At 47.1% G+C, this 16866-nt stretch overlaps 1 protein-coding gene across 3 annotated transcripts in view; it reads right to left on the bottom strand.

The window, feature by feature from the left end:
• The window catches only part of GOLGA1 (golgin A1), a 47157-nt gene that overhangs the window by 12935 nt on the left and 17356 nt on the right, over positions 1-16866 (bottom strand). For all 3 annotated transcript variants that reach the window (XM_032306445.1, XM_032306447.1, XM_032306446.1), the window contains exons 11-15: positions 9039-9164; positions 6469-6564; positions 3478-3573; positions 1852-2001; positions 1042-1137 (exon numbers count right to left, since the gene is read on the bottom strand). In XM_032306445.1, the coding sequence (XP_032162336.1) occupies positions 1042-1137; positions 1852-2001; positions 3478-3573; positions 6469-6564; positions 9039-9164 (564 nt within the window). The remainder of the gene's footprint in view (positions 1-1041; positions 1138-1851; positions 2002-3477; positions 3574-6468; positions 6565-9038; positions 9165-16866) is intronic.

Here is a 16866-nt window from a genome sequence, read left to right as displayed (position 1 = left end):
GCTCAAATACCACTGTCGCCCTCCCTAACCCCCTGTTTACAAGAGCCCCCTCCTCCCTACTCTGTCCCTCACTCTGCTTTACTCTCCGCACCATCCAGGACCACTGCTTGGCTGCCGTCTCCAGTTACAGGCTCCACACGGGTAAAATTCTGTCTGTTTTGCTCCTGTACCAGCACCTAGAGTGGTTACTACCCGTACTCCAATGCCTGCTGAAGGAATACAAGGAAACAGCTCGGACCCCAAGGCACAGGCTTCCCACGGTTCGGTGCCTCCGCCCGAGCAGCGGCCTCACGCAGTCGAGACTGTTCTGAACGCGGACTTCATGCAGACCCGCAGCGGGGGATGTTCTGAGAAGGCCTTTGCCAAAAGTCCCACAAGATCCCTGGGTCATGACCGAGTTGGGCAAGCACTGCGATGATCCATCACTTAAGGGCTCCTTTGAAATGGGACAGAGGAGCCTGGAGGCCTCTACGGAAGTGGCAGAAACTCCCTTTCCTTTGCATCCAGTTATGACCAGGCAGAGACATGGGCGACGTATGATGAAAGCGCCAGGTTCTCAGGAGGGAAAGGGACAGTCCAGCAGACTGTCCCTTCATCTCTACACATGGCCTCCGACAGAAATGGGTAAGGTCCTTAGGACCACTTGAGCCCGTGCTTCCCTGGTCCCACGAGAAAGCTCAGTGACACTGGTGCTGACGGCATGACTTTCAGGCCACGTGGACGGTGACCCAGAAGGGGAGCGGGTTGAGTGAAGTCAGACCAGCATCGCTTCAAACTAACCACGGAACTTGGACAAATAACTTCTCTTCAGAGCCTCAAATGACATTAAGTACAAAATGAGCCTAATTCTTCCTACCATCCTGGGTCACTGAGAGGAATTAATGAGGTGACAATTTGCAGCAAATGTCTAAGAGAACTGTTGAACAAATGCTAGTTCACGCCCTCTTCACTTGGGAGTACAGAATGTTCCCTGGGCTGCCCCGAACACACACGTAAAAGACAGGCCACTGCCGTGACACACTGGCGCCACCAGATAAATACCTTTAGCTTCTTCAGCTCAAGCTGGCGGTGTTGTAAAGAACGCTCACATTCACTCTTACTTTCTTTGAGGGCTGCGTTTTCTTGCTCCAGCTGTCTCTGCAAATTGAGAAAAGCATGTGTGAGAAGAAAAGGCTTTCCCCTATTTCCGCAGGGCACCGTCCTACAGACACGGAGCCTTTTTTTTTTTTTTTATTTGACAGACAGAGATCACAAGTAGGCAGAGAGGCAGGCAGAGAGAGAGGAAGGGAAGCAGGCTCCCTGCTGAGCAGAGAGCCCGATGTGGGACTCGATCCCAGGACCCCGGGATCATGACCTGAGCCAAAGGCAGAGGCTTTAACCCACTGAGCCACCCAGGCGCCCAGACACAGAGCGTTTTTAAAATGCACCCCACCCTGCATGTCACTGCAGGGTCAGGAGGAACCGGCCGACAGAGGCCTCGCAAGAAGAAACATGGCACCTGACCTGGAAGATGGGGAGCGGGGAGGGGACCAGAGAGAGAGCGAGACCACGCCAGAGGAACCAGAACACTGCAGAGACACAGCGGGAAGAAGCTGAAGGGGCTGCTCAGGAAAAGCCAGCAAGTCCCTGCGCCGCCCCGAAGCAAAGCAAAGCCATCTGTTTGGGGTTTGAGAAAAAACAGCCTTTTTACAGCCAATCTCATGAGCAGGTGCCTTGCTGCAAAGATGAAAATGGCTCCAAAAAGTGGTTCCCTCGTTCAGCAGGGGCTGGTCTTCTCCCGTCAATGCCCTGGCTGCCCAGCACGCAGGAAGCCGGCACTCCCAGCCGGGCCTGACCCTCCTCCCCACTCACCACCGCTTGCTCCGCGGCCATCTGCTCAGCCGCCCGCGCTCTCTCCAGGGCAGCGAGCTGGGCCTCCAGCGTGCGGACGTGCTCCATGCCCTGCTGCTCCCGAGCCAGCACCTGCTGCTGCGCCAGGCTGCTCTCCCTGTGTGCGGCGGCCTATGGGGGGCGGAGGACAGGGACCCATGGGGATGACGAGGAACCCCTTCTCTCCCTCAGTGATCCGAAGATGGGTGTCCAGTAGAAACAACTCTCCTTCCTGACCTCTGGTCTGGGTGCTGCTGAGGTCCCCACCTGCAGCTCTGCCCACTGCCCCTGGCCTGTTCAGAAGCTGACATCTGGGACTGGTCTCGGGGCTGGGGGGACACGTTAGGGCACCAGCCAGTCCGAAGACACAGCCCTCCTTCACCCTACTTGGTGCTCACTGTGACGGCCGAGGCCTTTCCTGGGGAGGCAGTGTAGATCTTCTCCAACTTATGATGGGGTTGGGGCTCGATAAGCCCATTGTTAAGTTGAAAACATGAAGTCAAAACAAGCATCACAGCTTAGCCTAGCCTACGTCAAATGCTCAGAACAGGGGCACCCGGCTGGCTCAGTCACTCACTGCATGTGGCTCGATCTTGGGTTCGGAGTCTGAGCCCCACACTGGGTTGAGAGATTATTTAAACATAAAATCTTAAAAAAAATTTTTTTTTAAATTTCTCAGAACACTTACATTAGCCTACAGCTGGGCAAAGCTTATTTTATCCTGAAGTGTTGAACAGCTCATGTAATTTAGTGAATGCTGCTCTCACAGTGAAAAACAGAACGGCTGTACAGGTACAGAACTGGTTGTTTACCCCGAGATCGTGTGGCTGCCTGGGAGACGGGCTCCCTGCCACTGGCAGGCACTGAGGGAGAGTACTGGACTGCCCATCGTTAGCCCAGGAGAAGCTTAAACTTCAAAATTTACGTACAGTTTCTACTGAAGCCAGACTGATTTTGCATCTCATAAAGTCGAAAAATCACAGAGCTGAACCATCATAAATTAGGGACCATCTGTATAATACAGCGATGGTGAACAAGGGCTTTGACCTAAGAAAGTGAGGGTTTTGCCATTTACTAGCTGGGACACCACCACGACACTGGGTTCTTGATCCAGTTTTTCCGAACCAGCATCCTCTAGAGCACGAGGCCAAGTGCACGCAGCCCTCAGGTCTGCAGCAAGGACTGCGTGAAACACGGGCAGGATACTCAGCACAGCGGCTGGAACGGCAAACATGCAGTAAATACTGTTTCTAGCTCTCTAGCTTCTAACCCAACACCCCACGTGGGGCTGCGACAGCTGGCCAAGCCCTTGCCATGTTCTCCCCAGAGCCGGGACCTGTTCTCCGCAGCCCTGGCTGCGAGCCGCCCCTCTAACAGCCCCAGACCAAGGCTGGACCCTCCGGCCAGCCGTCAGAGGGGAATCAGGCTCCAACTCCTGGGGTAACCAGGCTCCGCCAGCAGGTCCTGACTTGCCCCATGCGCAATGCCCACCTGCTTACATCCAGCGCCACGACCATATGGAAGGTCGGGTCCAGATACCAAGGCAGAGCGAGTTGGGGCAGTGGCACAGGCATAAAGGGCAAGCCGTGGGGGCCCAGAACCACTTACGAGCTCCTGAATCCGAGCCTCCTGGGCCGCCGCGACATCCCCGCTGTGCTTCAGCTTCTCCTCCGATGCCAGCAAGCTCTGCTCGAGCTCCTTCACCTGAGGGGGAAGAGGAGCCTTCTTTCATTCAAAAGAAGCTGAAGCATGGTAACAAATGGCTTTAAAAAATCAAATCCATTTACATCGTAAAACGGGTACATTATAGAAAAGTTTTAAGTTAGAAAAAAGACACCGATACATCTACCATTCTGCAATGCCAGCAGTCTAACATCTTTTCCTCTGGTGCATTTTTGTAACTTTTTTTTTAAACAACTCTGTACACAACTCTAGGAAAACTATGCATTTTTCCTCCTCACTCAAGGTTCCTTCTGCATTCCCATGTGTTCTTCAGAACTTAGATAGTTTATCTCAAGGACACCTAACGATCCACTGAACCACGGCCGCCAGTGCTGGCTCCACGGCTGTTCCCGCCTGCGCATCTGAGACAACACATTAGTGAACGTCCTCACCCAACATTCAGTGACCTGGTTTGAGCCACTTCCTTAGGACACATTCCCGCAAGTGGGATGACCGCTCGTGGCACAAACTTTCACTCATTCCACAGACATCAGCCTGTCTGACTTGGCACTGGGCCGTGTGGCCGTCCCGCAGACAGGACCACACCTGGTCTACCCCGCTGGATGTGGCTCTCCAATGGGGCATTCTGATCGGGTTTGAGCCATCTTTGCCCATCTCCCTGGTAAAGTCCTCTTGTTTGTTGAATAAGGTCTGACCTTGAGGAAGATTATTATTAAAACATAAACACAAGGGAGGTTGCAGCTTTGTCAAGGGGAAGTAGGTACTTAATGAGGGAAGGATACATTCAGGTCTCACGGTTCCTCATAAACATGCACATGGAAGACTGAGCTGAAGCAACCCCCGGAGAATGCCGTATTTCCACAGAGGAGGACGGTAAATGTTACTCATCCAGGATCACGAATTTTATTAGTGGTAGAGCCAGAACTGAAGCCTAGTTTTTTAAGGTCATGGGTTCAGAAAGCAGCTACCCAAAACTCAATTTGGAGGAAGCACTCAAGAAAGATTCAGATCCTCCAGAGATTAAGCACAGAGTTATAATATGACTTGGCAATTCCACTCCTTGGTATAAACCCAAGAGAAATGAAAGTAAAAGCTCACACAAAAATCTTGTTCATAGCACTACACTAATGTTTATTAATCACAGTAGCCAGAGGGTGGAAATAACCCAAAAAACCATTGACAAATGATGGGTTTGGGGGCACCTGGGTGGCTCAGTAGGTTAAGCGTCTGCCTTCAGCTCAGGTCATGATCTCAGGGTCCTGGGATCAAGCCCAACATCTGGCTCTCTGCTCAGCAGGGAGCTTGCTTCCCCCTCTCTCTCTGCCTGCCTCTCTGCCTACTTGTGATCTCTCTCTGTCAAGTAAATAAACAAAATATTAAAAAAAAAAAACAAATGAAGGGATAAACAAAACATGGTACATATGAAGGAATGAAAGCTTTTTAAAAAAAAACTTATTCAGCCCTGGGGCACCTGACTGGCTCAGTGGTACAGCATATGACTCATGATCGCGGGGTCATGAGTTCGAGCCCCATGTGTGATGTGGCATTTAATTAAATTTTTAAAAAGGGCTTATTCAGCCTTAAAAAGGAATGAAATTCAGACACATGCTACAACATGAATGAACCTTGAAAACATACGTCAAGTGAAATCAGCCAGACACAAAAGGCCACATTCTGCATGATTCCGCTAATATGAGATTACTAGAGTAGTCAAATTTATAGGGATAGAAAGTTGAATGGTGGTTGCCCAGGCTGGGGGTGGGAGAGAGTGGGAAGTCAGTATTTAATGGGGACAGAATTTCAGTTTGAGAAGATGAATACGTTCTGGAGATGATGGCCGTGATGGTTACACAACAGTGTGAATATTCGTGCTTCATGCCACTGAGCTGTACCCTAGAAATGGCTGAAATGGTAACTTTTATGTCATGTTTATTTCATTACAATAAAAAGAGAGATATTCAGAAACAGAACTGAATTCTAATAAAACAAAGCAAACTGTATGAGAAATACAGAGCTTCAGGCGTATTTATCAGGAGATAAGATTTTAAAAATGAGCTAAGTATTTACTCTGGTCTGAGTGTTTGCGCGCCCCCATATTCATGTGGAAATCCTAAGGCCGGAAGTGACAATGTGACGGTAACAGGAGGTGGGGCCTCTGGAGGCGCTTAGGTCACGACGGTGGAGTCCACATGATGGGATCAGGGCCCTTATGAAAGAGGCCCCACAGAGATCCCTTACCCCTTCCACCACTTCACCCTCACCCACTGGCAAACAAACAAACAAATGGCTGGACGAGGCAGCCATGCAGATGCAGAACCCCACATGCGCTCTGGGGGAGTAGAGCATGGGGCAGCCCCTGCAGGAATGCTCTTGCCCTACTTAGTCACATTAGGTCATATGCATTCTCTGTCCTGGAGGTGACAGGGACAAGGCTGCTGGGTGCAGTGTAGCCTGTGGGGAGAAGGGGCGGCGGCTGCGGCAAGCTGGATGTCCGGCATCTGGTAGGTAGCCACCAAGTAGAGCAGCAAGCACAATGACGTGGACACGGACCCAGCGGAGTGGGTGAAGGGGACCGTGTGCGTAGCACTGCAGCGCTTACATAACTCGCATGTGTGCACACACAGCAAGGCCGCCCACTTTAAGGTAACCCCACACACAGGGATCCGTATCAACTCCATCAGAATGGGTTCCAGTGGGAGGGAAGGGACCGAGGAGAGAAGGGAAGAAGCAAGAGAACAGTGCTATGTGGAACCACGGTGCCGATGAGGCAAGAATGAAGGTAACACAGGCCTGCGGAAATTGAGAGCCAAAACAGTCCCTTCCAAAGAAAACCTCTGAGCTCAGCGGATTCTCCCCCAGTGATGTCCAACCAAGCTACCACCCAGACACAGAAATCCCTGCGAGTGAGGTCAGTACCCGAGTCTCCAAGACGTCAATGGCCTTGGCCTGGCTGCTTCTGGCTGCCAGGAGCTGCTGTCTGGTATCCTCCAAATTCTGCTCAGCAACAGTTTTCTGTAAGTTGAAAGAAGAGTAAATGAAAACAGTCATTTTTCCACTGAATGCTTGTTGATGTCTACTGTAGACTGTGATTTGTTCGAGGCACAGGGGACACAAAGGCATTAAAAACAACAGCTGAGATAAAAATTCACATATCATGAAGTACACATAGATAAATTTGACATACTCCTTTTTTTTTTTTTTTTTTTTTTTTTTAAAGATTTTATTTATTTATTTGACAGAGAGAAATTACAAGTACACTGAGAGGCAGGCAGAGAGAGAGAGAGAGAAGGAAGCAGGCTCCCTGCTGAGCAGAGAGCCCGATGCGGGACTCGATCCCAGGACCCTGAGATCATGACCTGAGCCGAAGGCAGCGGCTTAACCCACTGAGCCACCCAGGCGCCCCTGACATACTCCTTTGACCTTGAGCCTGAGGCAAAGACTAACAAAAAAATTAAGAGAGTGCAATTAGTGCCTGCAAAAATGCCTAGAGCAGGCCACGCACTGCCTCAGGAAAGTGGGCGGCTTTCTAATTCACAGGTGGCCCGGGGAGGGAGGAGACGGAGTACGCAGGCAGAGTCATGATCAGTGGATTCGTGAAACAGCCTGGGACACACCGGGAGCTACAACTTGCAAAAAGCTACAGCAATGGTGGATTCAAGTCAAGAAATAAGACTAGAAAGTCAGGCAAAGGGGCAGATCATGGGAACCTTTTTATGCTGCAGAAAAGAGTCTGAATTTAATTCGGTAGGCAGGGGCACCTGGGTGGCTCAGTGGGTTAAGCCGCTGCCTTCGGCTCAGGTCATGATCTCAGGGTCCTGGGATCGAGTCCCACATCGGGCTCTCTGCTCGGCGGGGAGCCTGCTTCCCTCTCTCTCTCTCTTTCTCTCTCTCTCTGCCAGCCTCTCTACCTACCTGTAATCTCTCTCTGTCAGATAAATAAATAAATTAAAAAAAAAAAAAAATCTTAATTCGGTAGGCAGTATTTTTTAAAGTGCGGTTGTCCACACACTGGTGTTAGATTACCTTGGTGAGGGAGGTAGGTGGTTGCGAACCTTGAGGTCTAACATCCGGCCTACTGAAAACGGGATTCCTGGCAGCAGGAATAGACTCTACACAAAGTGCCCAGGTACCTCCTGTGCACACTAAGCTTTGTAGTAATGATGATGGCCCAATACTAAGGACCATGATATTAAGAGCTGAAATACACAGAGACCCTACTATGTTTTAGTTACATTCCACACACTTCACATATTGTAACTCCTTGAATCCTAACAATTCTATTGCTTGGTACAATTATCCACCCTATTTCAGAGGAGAAAACACAGATTCAGTTACTCTCTCTAAGTCCCCAATCAGTAAGTAGAAGATACGAGATACAAACCTAGTTAGTCTGATTCTAGAAATCAATTTACACCCCAAACCCAAGCTAGACACACTGTAGGCTGCAGGGGAGCTGCGGAAGAAGGTTAAGGGAGCAAGGCGGCCAGGAAGAGCAGCTCGGCAGTGGGCGCAGTGGGCTCAGAAGACTGTCTCGGGGGTGAGGGAGGAGACTGCGGCTGCCGTAGGCCAGTCTGGAGACCCTACTCTGGACTAGCCAAGAGTTGCTGGAAGCCCTGAAGTACGACACTGGCAGTGGAGATGGAGATGTTTAGCTGAAAGCAAGACAGTGAGGATCTAATCTAGGCCCAAGGCCTCGGCTTTGTCACCTTTGTCACGGTGAGGTCAGTCACTTGGATACAAAGAGAAGGAGGAACAGAATATGGGCAGAGAGGGGCGCCTGGGTGGCTCAGTGGGTTAAAGCCTCTGCTTTCGGCTCAGGTCATGATCCCGGGGTCCTGGGATCGAGCCCCGCATCGGGCTCTCTGCTCGAAGAAGAGAGGAGGAGCCTGCTTCCTCCTCTCTCTCTCTCTGCCTGCCTCTCTGCCTACCTGTGGTCTCTGTCTGTCAAATAAATAAATAAAATCTTAAAAAAAAAAAAAAGAATATGGGCAGAGAATGGGCTCAGGCCTGATGAGAAAGCAAGTTCACCTACACCACTGGGGAAAAGGCCAGTCTGCTCAACAGCCTCGCTCAGGAAAGGGGGGTCTCCTCACTGCCGAAGGCGACTCTTGCTCATGCCACAGGCAGGCAGTGACGACTGGCCGGCAACCACTGGAAACCGCGTGTGGAAGAGAACGGGGAGCTAAGATAAGACAGCCCGAGTGGCATAAATCACCAGGTGGGTGATGCCACTCATTCCTGAGCATCTCTGAATGAAGCTCTCCTTTTGCTGAGGAAAACGTGGAACACACAGGTGACAGGTGGCTGTTTTTGCTGTAAGCAGGATAGTCAGAAGTTGGAGGGAGTGCTCGTCTCTCCCAGCTGCTTGTGGACCTTCTGGGTCTGTGGCTCTAGGACTGTAGGAACCTCCAGGATTCCCACCCCCTCCCCAGCAGTGGCTGTCCCAGGAGAGCGGCTGTCCCAAGGGAGTGGCTGTCCCAAGTTACCTCTTTCAGCAGTTCTTGCACGTGTTCTTCTCCTGATAAGTTCTGCTCTAGTCTCTTCTCCAAGGACGAGACCTTCTCCTGCAAATGGGTGATGAGTATTTCCTTCTCTTGAGTCTCAGCAGTGGCCTACAAGTGAAGCAGAGATTATACTACACTATAACCCCTTTCTCCCTCCCACTTCCTGTCTCCTCTTGGACCATCACGTTTCCCTGAAATTCTGTTCTCAACTGCCTCTCAGACAAATACACAGCTATGAAATCTTCCTTGAAAAGGGACACAGAAGATGCCAGACCAGAGCCCAGCACCACCCTGGCATCCGTTCAGACCTAGTGCAGCAAGAAGCAATCACTCATTCAACTAAGCAACTAACAATGTGGGAAAGAACAAGGCTATGACCTCAGTGGAATGCAGCCAAGACCCTGAGAAGATGCTCCTCTTCTTTAAGACAACCCGTTTGTACTGTCGTGATCTACTTCCTCTACTCTCACTAAGCACACATTTAATTCTACTAATGCATCCAACAGGACCTACATCTACCCAGATGCCAAACGTGGCAGAGGTAATCCCACTCAAGAAGGTCCCCACAAGCCCTACAAATGATCAACAGAACAATGTTCCTGGAAACGTGCGGCTGGGTGAAGCAGTAATGATGCCAGCGCCGGTGACTGTAGGGCTAAGGGAGAACTTCGAAACCACAGGATCACATTCACGCTGCCTCCCAGCACAGGAATCAGAGCAGAGCCACTGCACACCTCACACCCGGGTCCCAAACAAACAGCCATCTACTTGATCTCAGGCTCTCTCAGGCAATGATGGTGCCCGATGATCTCGGGCAATGATGGCGGCTCGGGACTTGGTTCCTCTGTTACCAATCTTTCAATGCTGCTTAATGTCAAAATAAGAGGATCCAGGAAACTTTGATTACACAAGTTCTTAGATCCCCAGTGGTCCCTGCATCCACTGACGATGCCCATTCTGCTCTCCAAAAAAAAAAAAAAAAGTTGTATAGGGGATGCCTGGGGGACTTAGTTGCTTAAGTGTCTGCCTTCAGCTTGGGTCATGATCCCGGGGTCCTGGGATTGAGCACCACATTGGGCTGCCTGCTCAGCAAAGAGTCTGCTTGTCCCTCTCCCGCTGCCCCTCCCCTTGGCTCATGCTCTCTCAGGGAAAAAAAAAAAGTCTAAAATAAAAAAAGTTCTGGGGCGCCTGGGTGGCTCAGTGGGTTAAAGCCTCTGCCTTCGGCTCAGGTCATGATCCCAGGATCCTGGGATCAAGCCCCGCATCGGGCTCTCTGCTCAGCGGGGAGCCTGCTTCCCTTCCTCTCTCTCTGCCTGTATCTCTGTCTACTTGTAATCTCTGTCAAATAAATAAATAAAACCTTAAAAAAATACAAAAATAAAATTTAAAAAGTTTCTATAGCATCAACATCTTACTGTGAAGACCTGTACCTCCTCACAGGCACTCTGCTTCCTCACTTTATGATTCTGTTGATGTATCTTGAGCTACAGACCTTTATGTTCAGCTTGGAAGCCAGCCAATCTCTCCTCAGAATAAAATGTTGCAACTTGGGCTTAGGGTTTTAGGATGAAGCACTTGACATTCTAAATTTTCACAGGGGGGCACATGGGTGGCTCAGCGGGTCAGGCATCAGACTTCAGCTCAGGTCATGATCTCAGAGTCCTGGGTCTGAGATCCGGACCCAGGATCTGCATCAGGCTCCTCACTCCCTGCTGTCCCCCTTGCTCTGCCCCTCCCCCACTCATGCGCGCATGCCCTCTCTCTCAATAAAGTCTTTAAACAAATAATTCTCACATGGGTGAGAGTATGGGCAGTAGTGGATTCCAGAGATTGAACTCTGTAGATTCAAGTTTCCATAATTCAGTAAACTTTTATCAAGTCTATACTGCGTGTAGTCTTCTGAGGATACAACCAGACAAAGTTCTGGACACGGAAGCAAGGGTGCTGCTGGTAAAGACACACAGACACACAAAGAGTTATGAAACAATACAGTCTCGCTGCAACACAGGGACAGACAAGGTGCTCTCTCAGAGTCAGGAGGGATTAACTGCGGAAATCGGCTCAGACCTCCCTGGTAAATCCAGGGAGAAGGCGGGTGGGGCAGAATGAGCATTCTGGGTAAAGCGCAGCACATGCAAAGAGGTGAGGGCCAAGTTCAGCGTGACTAGGAAACAAGGAGGAGAGGTAAAGACAACTCCAAATCTGTAACTTAGCTGCCTGGTGAAACAATACCTCGACACCAAACAGAGAAGACAGGGAGAGAGAGTTTGATAGGAAGGAAAACACGTTTGGCCATGACGGCCAGTCATGGTGGGTCTCTCACTAACAACGGAATCTCCTAATGTGGAGCAGGATACGGCGGCAGCAGCAGCCAGAGTGTGCATGAGGAAGCACTGCCCATACACCCTGGTCCTTAAGACAGCCCTTCACTGTGTCCATTTATAAGGACATTGAAGCTTAGGAACTAGCCCAAAGGCACAGGCCAGTGATAAATTAAAGATTCAAATTCAGGTCTTGTGGAGCCAAAGCCTGTACTCCTTCTACTACACATCTATGGGAACTTGCGAGGTACAGGTGACTCTACAGTGAAAACCAAAGTTTTGGTGTTAGGCAAAGTTAGGGACAGGAAAAGAATCAGTCACCAATTTCCATTTAGTCTTCTTGTACACCATATCCCATATGAAACCACCCTCTCCACTCTGGGTGCTTTACTTCAGGCCCCAACACTTTATATGCCACATTATCCTTAATGGTGAGAAACTCAAAGCTTTTCCATTAAGATCACGTACAAGGCAAGGGTGTCCCCTCTCATCAATCCTTTCCAATACTGTATTAGAAATCCTTGCTAATGTAATAAGACAAGAAAAGGAAATACAGGTACATAGATTGGGAAGAAAAACCTAAAATTGTCTTTGTTAGTAGATGACATGATCATCTATCTAGAAAAATCCAAAGAAGTTGGCAGAAAACTTCCAAAATAACAAGTGGTTACATAAAGGTTGCAGGATACAAGGTTGTTATACAAAAGCCAACTGCGTTCCTATGTACCAACAATAAACAAGTGGAATATGAGATTAAAAAACACAATTACCATTTACATCAGCACCCCCTAAAATGAAATACTTAGGTATAATCTAACGAAATAGGTGGAAGATCTATGTGAGGGACACTACAAAACGCTGATGAATAAAAAAAACCCAAAAATATAAACTAAATAAATAGATAGTCCATGTTCACAGATAGAATGACTCAATATTGTTAAGCTATCAGTTCTTCCCAACTTGATCTGTAGATTCAATGTAATCCCAATCAAAACCCCAGCGAATTACCTTATGGATACCAACAAAATGATTTTAAAGTTTCTATGGAGATGCAAAAGACCCACAAAAAACAAAACAATATTGAGGGGAAAGAACAAAGTTGGAGGACTGAGGCTACCTGACGTCAAGACTTATATGAAATTGGTCATCAAGACAGGAATGTATGGGTGAAAGACATACAGATCAGTGGAACAGAAGAGAGAGCCCAGAAAGAGACCCCCACAAATATATTTGGTTGATATTTGACAAAGAAGCAAAGGCAGTACAATGAAGCAAAGACAGCTACTCAACAAATGGGGCTGGAACAAATGGCATCCACAGGAAGAAAATGAATCTAGACGTAGTGACCTTATATTCTTCATAAAAATTAACTCAAAATTGTCACAGAACGTAAAACTCAAAACTATAAAACTCCTAGAAGATAATATAAGGAGAAAACCTAGATGACCATGGGTATAGTAATCATTTGTTAACTATACCACTGAAAAATAAATAAATAAACAAACAAACAAACAAACCACCGAAGGCACGATGCACAAGGGAAATTACTGATAAGCTAGACTTCATCGAAATTAGAAACTTCTGCTCTGCTAAAGACAATGTCAAGAGAATAAGAAGTCAAGCCACAGAGTAGGAGAAAATATTTGCAAAAAACTTACCTGGTAAAAACTGCTATCCAAAATATAAAAGAAACTCTTAAAATTTAACAATAAGAAAACACAAACAACCCAACAGAACAAGGCAAAGAATAAAAAAGGTGTAAGAATCTGAAACAAACAAAACCATCATTATTCACAGATGACTGCTACTTAAGAAACTCAAAAAATCTGTAGACTAGTTATTAAGCTTGTAAGAGTTACTAAATTGCAAAAATAATCAATACACTGGGGCACCTGGGTGGCTCAGTGGGCTAAAGCCTCTGCCTTCTGCTCGGGTCATGATCCCAGCGTCCTGGGATCGAGCCCCGCATCAGGCTCTCTGCTCGGCAGGGAGCCTGCTTCCTCCTCTCTCTCTCTGCCTGCCTCTCTGCCTACTTGTAATCTCTGCCTGTCAAATAAATAAATAAAATCTTAAAAAAAAAATCAATACATAAAAAGAACAGTACCTCAATATGCCAGCAACAAACACAGAAAGTAATTTTTATTTTTTTTTAAGATTTTATTTATTTATTTGAGAGAGAGAGCGAGCATGAGAGGAGAGAGTTCAGCAGGAGAAGCAGACTCCCTGCTGAGCAGGGAGCCTGATGTGGAACTAGATCCCGGGACTCCAGGATCATGACCTCAGCCAAAGGCTCAAGCAACTGAACCTTCCAGGGGCCCCAAAAAGTAATTTTTAGAATGATACAATTTGCAACCGGTATAAAAAAATAAAGTACCTAGGAATAAATTAAACAGTAAATAACAAACTTTAATGAAGAAAATCACAGAATCTTATATGCATTAAAAAAAAACACATCAGGGGCGCCTGAGTGGCTCAGTGGGTTAAGCCTCTGCCTTTGGCTCAGGTCATGATCTCAGGGTCCCGGGATCGAGCCCCGCATTGGGTTCTCTGCTCAGCGGGGAGTCTGCTTCCTCCTCTCTCTCTGACTGCCTCTCTGCCTACTTGTGATCTCTCTCTGTCAAATAAATAAAATAAAATCTTTAAAACAAACAAACAAACAAAAAAAACATCATGTTCTTGGATAAAGAAAATTCACATCATAAAGTAATCACTGCTCTCCAAATGGATCTACAGATTCAATGCCATCCAATCAATATCCCCCAAGAAATTTTTGAGGAATCTGACAAGCTGTTCTGTGAAAGAACAAGGGGCCAAGAATATTAAAAATACTTATAAAAAAGAATTAGTTGAGGAGATTTATCTTATCAGACACTAGGATTTGTCCTAATAGTAAGGCGATATATAGTATCATGCAAATACCACAGTGGCGTATGGCCCAAAGCCCAATAGTTCCATGTACATCTGGAAACCTGAACCTGACAAAGCTGACATTGCAGACTGGTGAGAAAAGAACAGATTTTTCAGTAAATGGTTATCATAATTTTTTTTTTTTAAAGATAAAGATCTCCTTCTCAAACCAAAATCATAGCTTAGGTGTATTAAAGACTTGACTGTAAAAAGCAAAACTATAAAATTTCCTATATAACAATATAGGAAAATAGCATTATGATCCTGGGTTAGAAAAGATTTCTTTAAAAACCAAGAGTGGGGGGCGCCTGGGTGGCTCAGTGGGTTAAGCCACTGCCTTCGGCTCAGGTCATGATCTCAGGGTCCTGGGATCCAGCCCCGCATCAGGCTCTCTGCTCAGCAGGGAGCCTGTTTCCTCCTCTCTCTCTGCTGCCTCTCTGCCTGCTTATGATCTCTCTCTGTCAAATAAATAAAAAAAAAAACAAAAACAAAAACCCAAGAGTGGGGGCACCTGGCTGGCTCAGCCAGTAGAGCACGTGACTCTTGATCTGGGGGGTCATAGAGTTCAAGCCCCATGATGGGTGTAGAGATTACTTAAAAAAACACCTAAATGAAATGGAAATCCCACTGAACAGGGGAATAATTTTTTTTAACAGTAAATAAATAAAAATAAAAAAGCTAACGTGTGAACTTAAAGGAAAATAAATTGAACTATACTAAAATTAAGAGTGTATTTTTTAAAAAATTTTATTTATTTGACAGAGAGAGGGAAATCACAAGTAGGCAGAGAGGCAGGCAGAGAGAGAGAGTGGGGAGGAAGCAGGCTCCCTGCGGAGCAGAGAGCCCGATGTGGGACTCGATCCCAGCACCCTGGGATCATGACCTGAGCCGAAGGCAGAGGCTTTAACCCACTGAGCCACCCAGGCACCCAAGAGTGTATTTTCATCAGAACAAATCATAAAGGGTGTGAGAACAAGACAAAAACTGGGAGAAGACATTTGCGACCCATATAACTAACAAAGGAGAATAGCAGCCAGGATATATATAATGAACTCCTATAATCAAGGAGAAAAAGAAAACGCAAAACAGGCAAAAGAATTGAATGAGTACTTCACAGAAGAACAATAATGACCAATAAGCATGAAAAGATAGTGTTACCTCATAGTAATCTGGGAAAAGAAAATTAAAATCAAGTTAAGAGGGGCACCTGGGGGTGGCTCAGTGGGTTAAAGCCTCTGCCTTTGGCTCAGATCATGATCCCAGGTTCCTGGGATGGAGCCCTACATCAGGCTCTCTGCTCAGTAGGAGCCTGCTTCCCCCTCTCTCTGCCTGCTTCTCTGTCTACTTGTGACCTCTGTCTGTCAAATAAATATACAAAAAAAATCCCACAAAATCTTTAAAAAAAATTTTTAAAAATCACGTTGAGATAATATTTCATACACTCTAGACTGGCAAAAAATTAATGTCTGATAATACACCATGGTAGTAAGAAAACAACAAGTCAAGCAATCCCTTATAGGCGGCTGTGGGACTGTGTGAATTAATATAGATACTATAGAAAAAAACTAGGCATTATCCAGAAAAGTTGAAAAAGTACAAAAGTTTTTTTAAATTTTTTTAATTTTTTAAAAATTTTTATTTATTTGTTAGAAAGAGAGAGAGAGAGAGAGAGAGAGGGAGATACAGAGCGCAAGCACAGGCAGACAGAGTGGCAGGCTAGAGGCAGAGGGAGAAGTAGGCTCCCTGCCGAGCAAGGAGCCCGATGTGGGACTCGATCCCAGGATGCTGGGATCATGACCTGAGCTGAAGGCAGCCGCTTAACCAACTGAGCCACCCAGGTGTCCCAGTACAAAACTTTTTTCAAAGATTTTCAAAATGTTAAAAAAGGTTTTATTTATTTATTTATTTGACACAGAGAGAGAGAGAAAGAGAGAGAAAGAAAGCACGCGCTCGAGAGAGTACACAAGCTGGGGGCGGGGGTCAAGGCAGGCATATGAGAGAGAGGGAGAAACAGGCTCCCTGCCGAGCAGAGATCCTGATGTGGGGCCTGATCCCAGGACTCTGGGATCATGATCTAAGCCAAAGGCAGACACCCAACCAACTGAGCCACCCAGGCGCCTCTAAAAGATTTTATTTTTAAGTAATCTCCACACCCAGGTGCCCGGGTGGCCCATTTGGTTAAACGACTGCCTTTAGCTCAGGTCATGATCCCGGGATCCCGGGACTGAGTCCCACGTCGGGCTCCTAGTTCCAAGGGGAGTCTGCTTCTCCCTGTGACCTTCTCCCCTCTCATGCTCTCTCTCACTTTCCCTTTCTCAAATAAATAAAATCTTAAAACAAAACAAGTAATCTCTACACCCAATGTGGGGCTTGAACTCACAATCCCAAGATCAAGAGTCTCACATTTTACTGACTGAACCAGCCAGGCACCCCCAAGCTTTCCACATCTTAAATGTACTCTAGAGTAACTTGCACAGGTAGATGAAAGTTTGCAGTAGCCTTGTTGGTAATAGTAAAAGACCAGAAACACCGCAATGTTGATGGTCAATGGAATGGATACATTTTCGTAACCTCATACTACA

Source organism: Mustela erminea, chromosome 12, assembly GCF_009829155.1.
Source record: "Mustela erminea isolate mMusErm1 chromosome 12, mMusErm1.Pri, whole genome shotgun sequence".
Taxonomy (NCBI): Eukaryota; Metazoa; Chordata; class Mammalia; order Carnivora; family Mustelidae; genus Mustela; species Mustela erminea.
The sequence above is the reverse complement of the archived record's forward strand: the minus strand, read 5'-3'. Positions and strand labels throughout refer to the sequence as shown.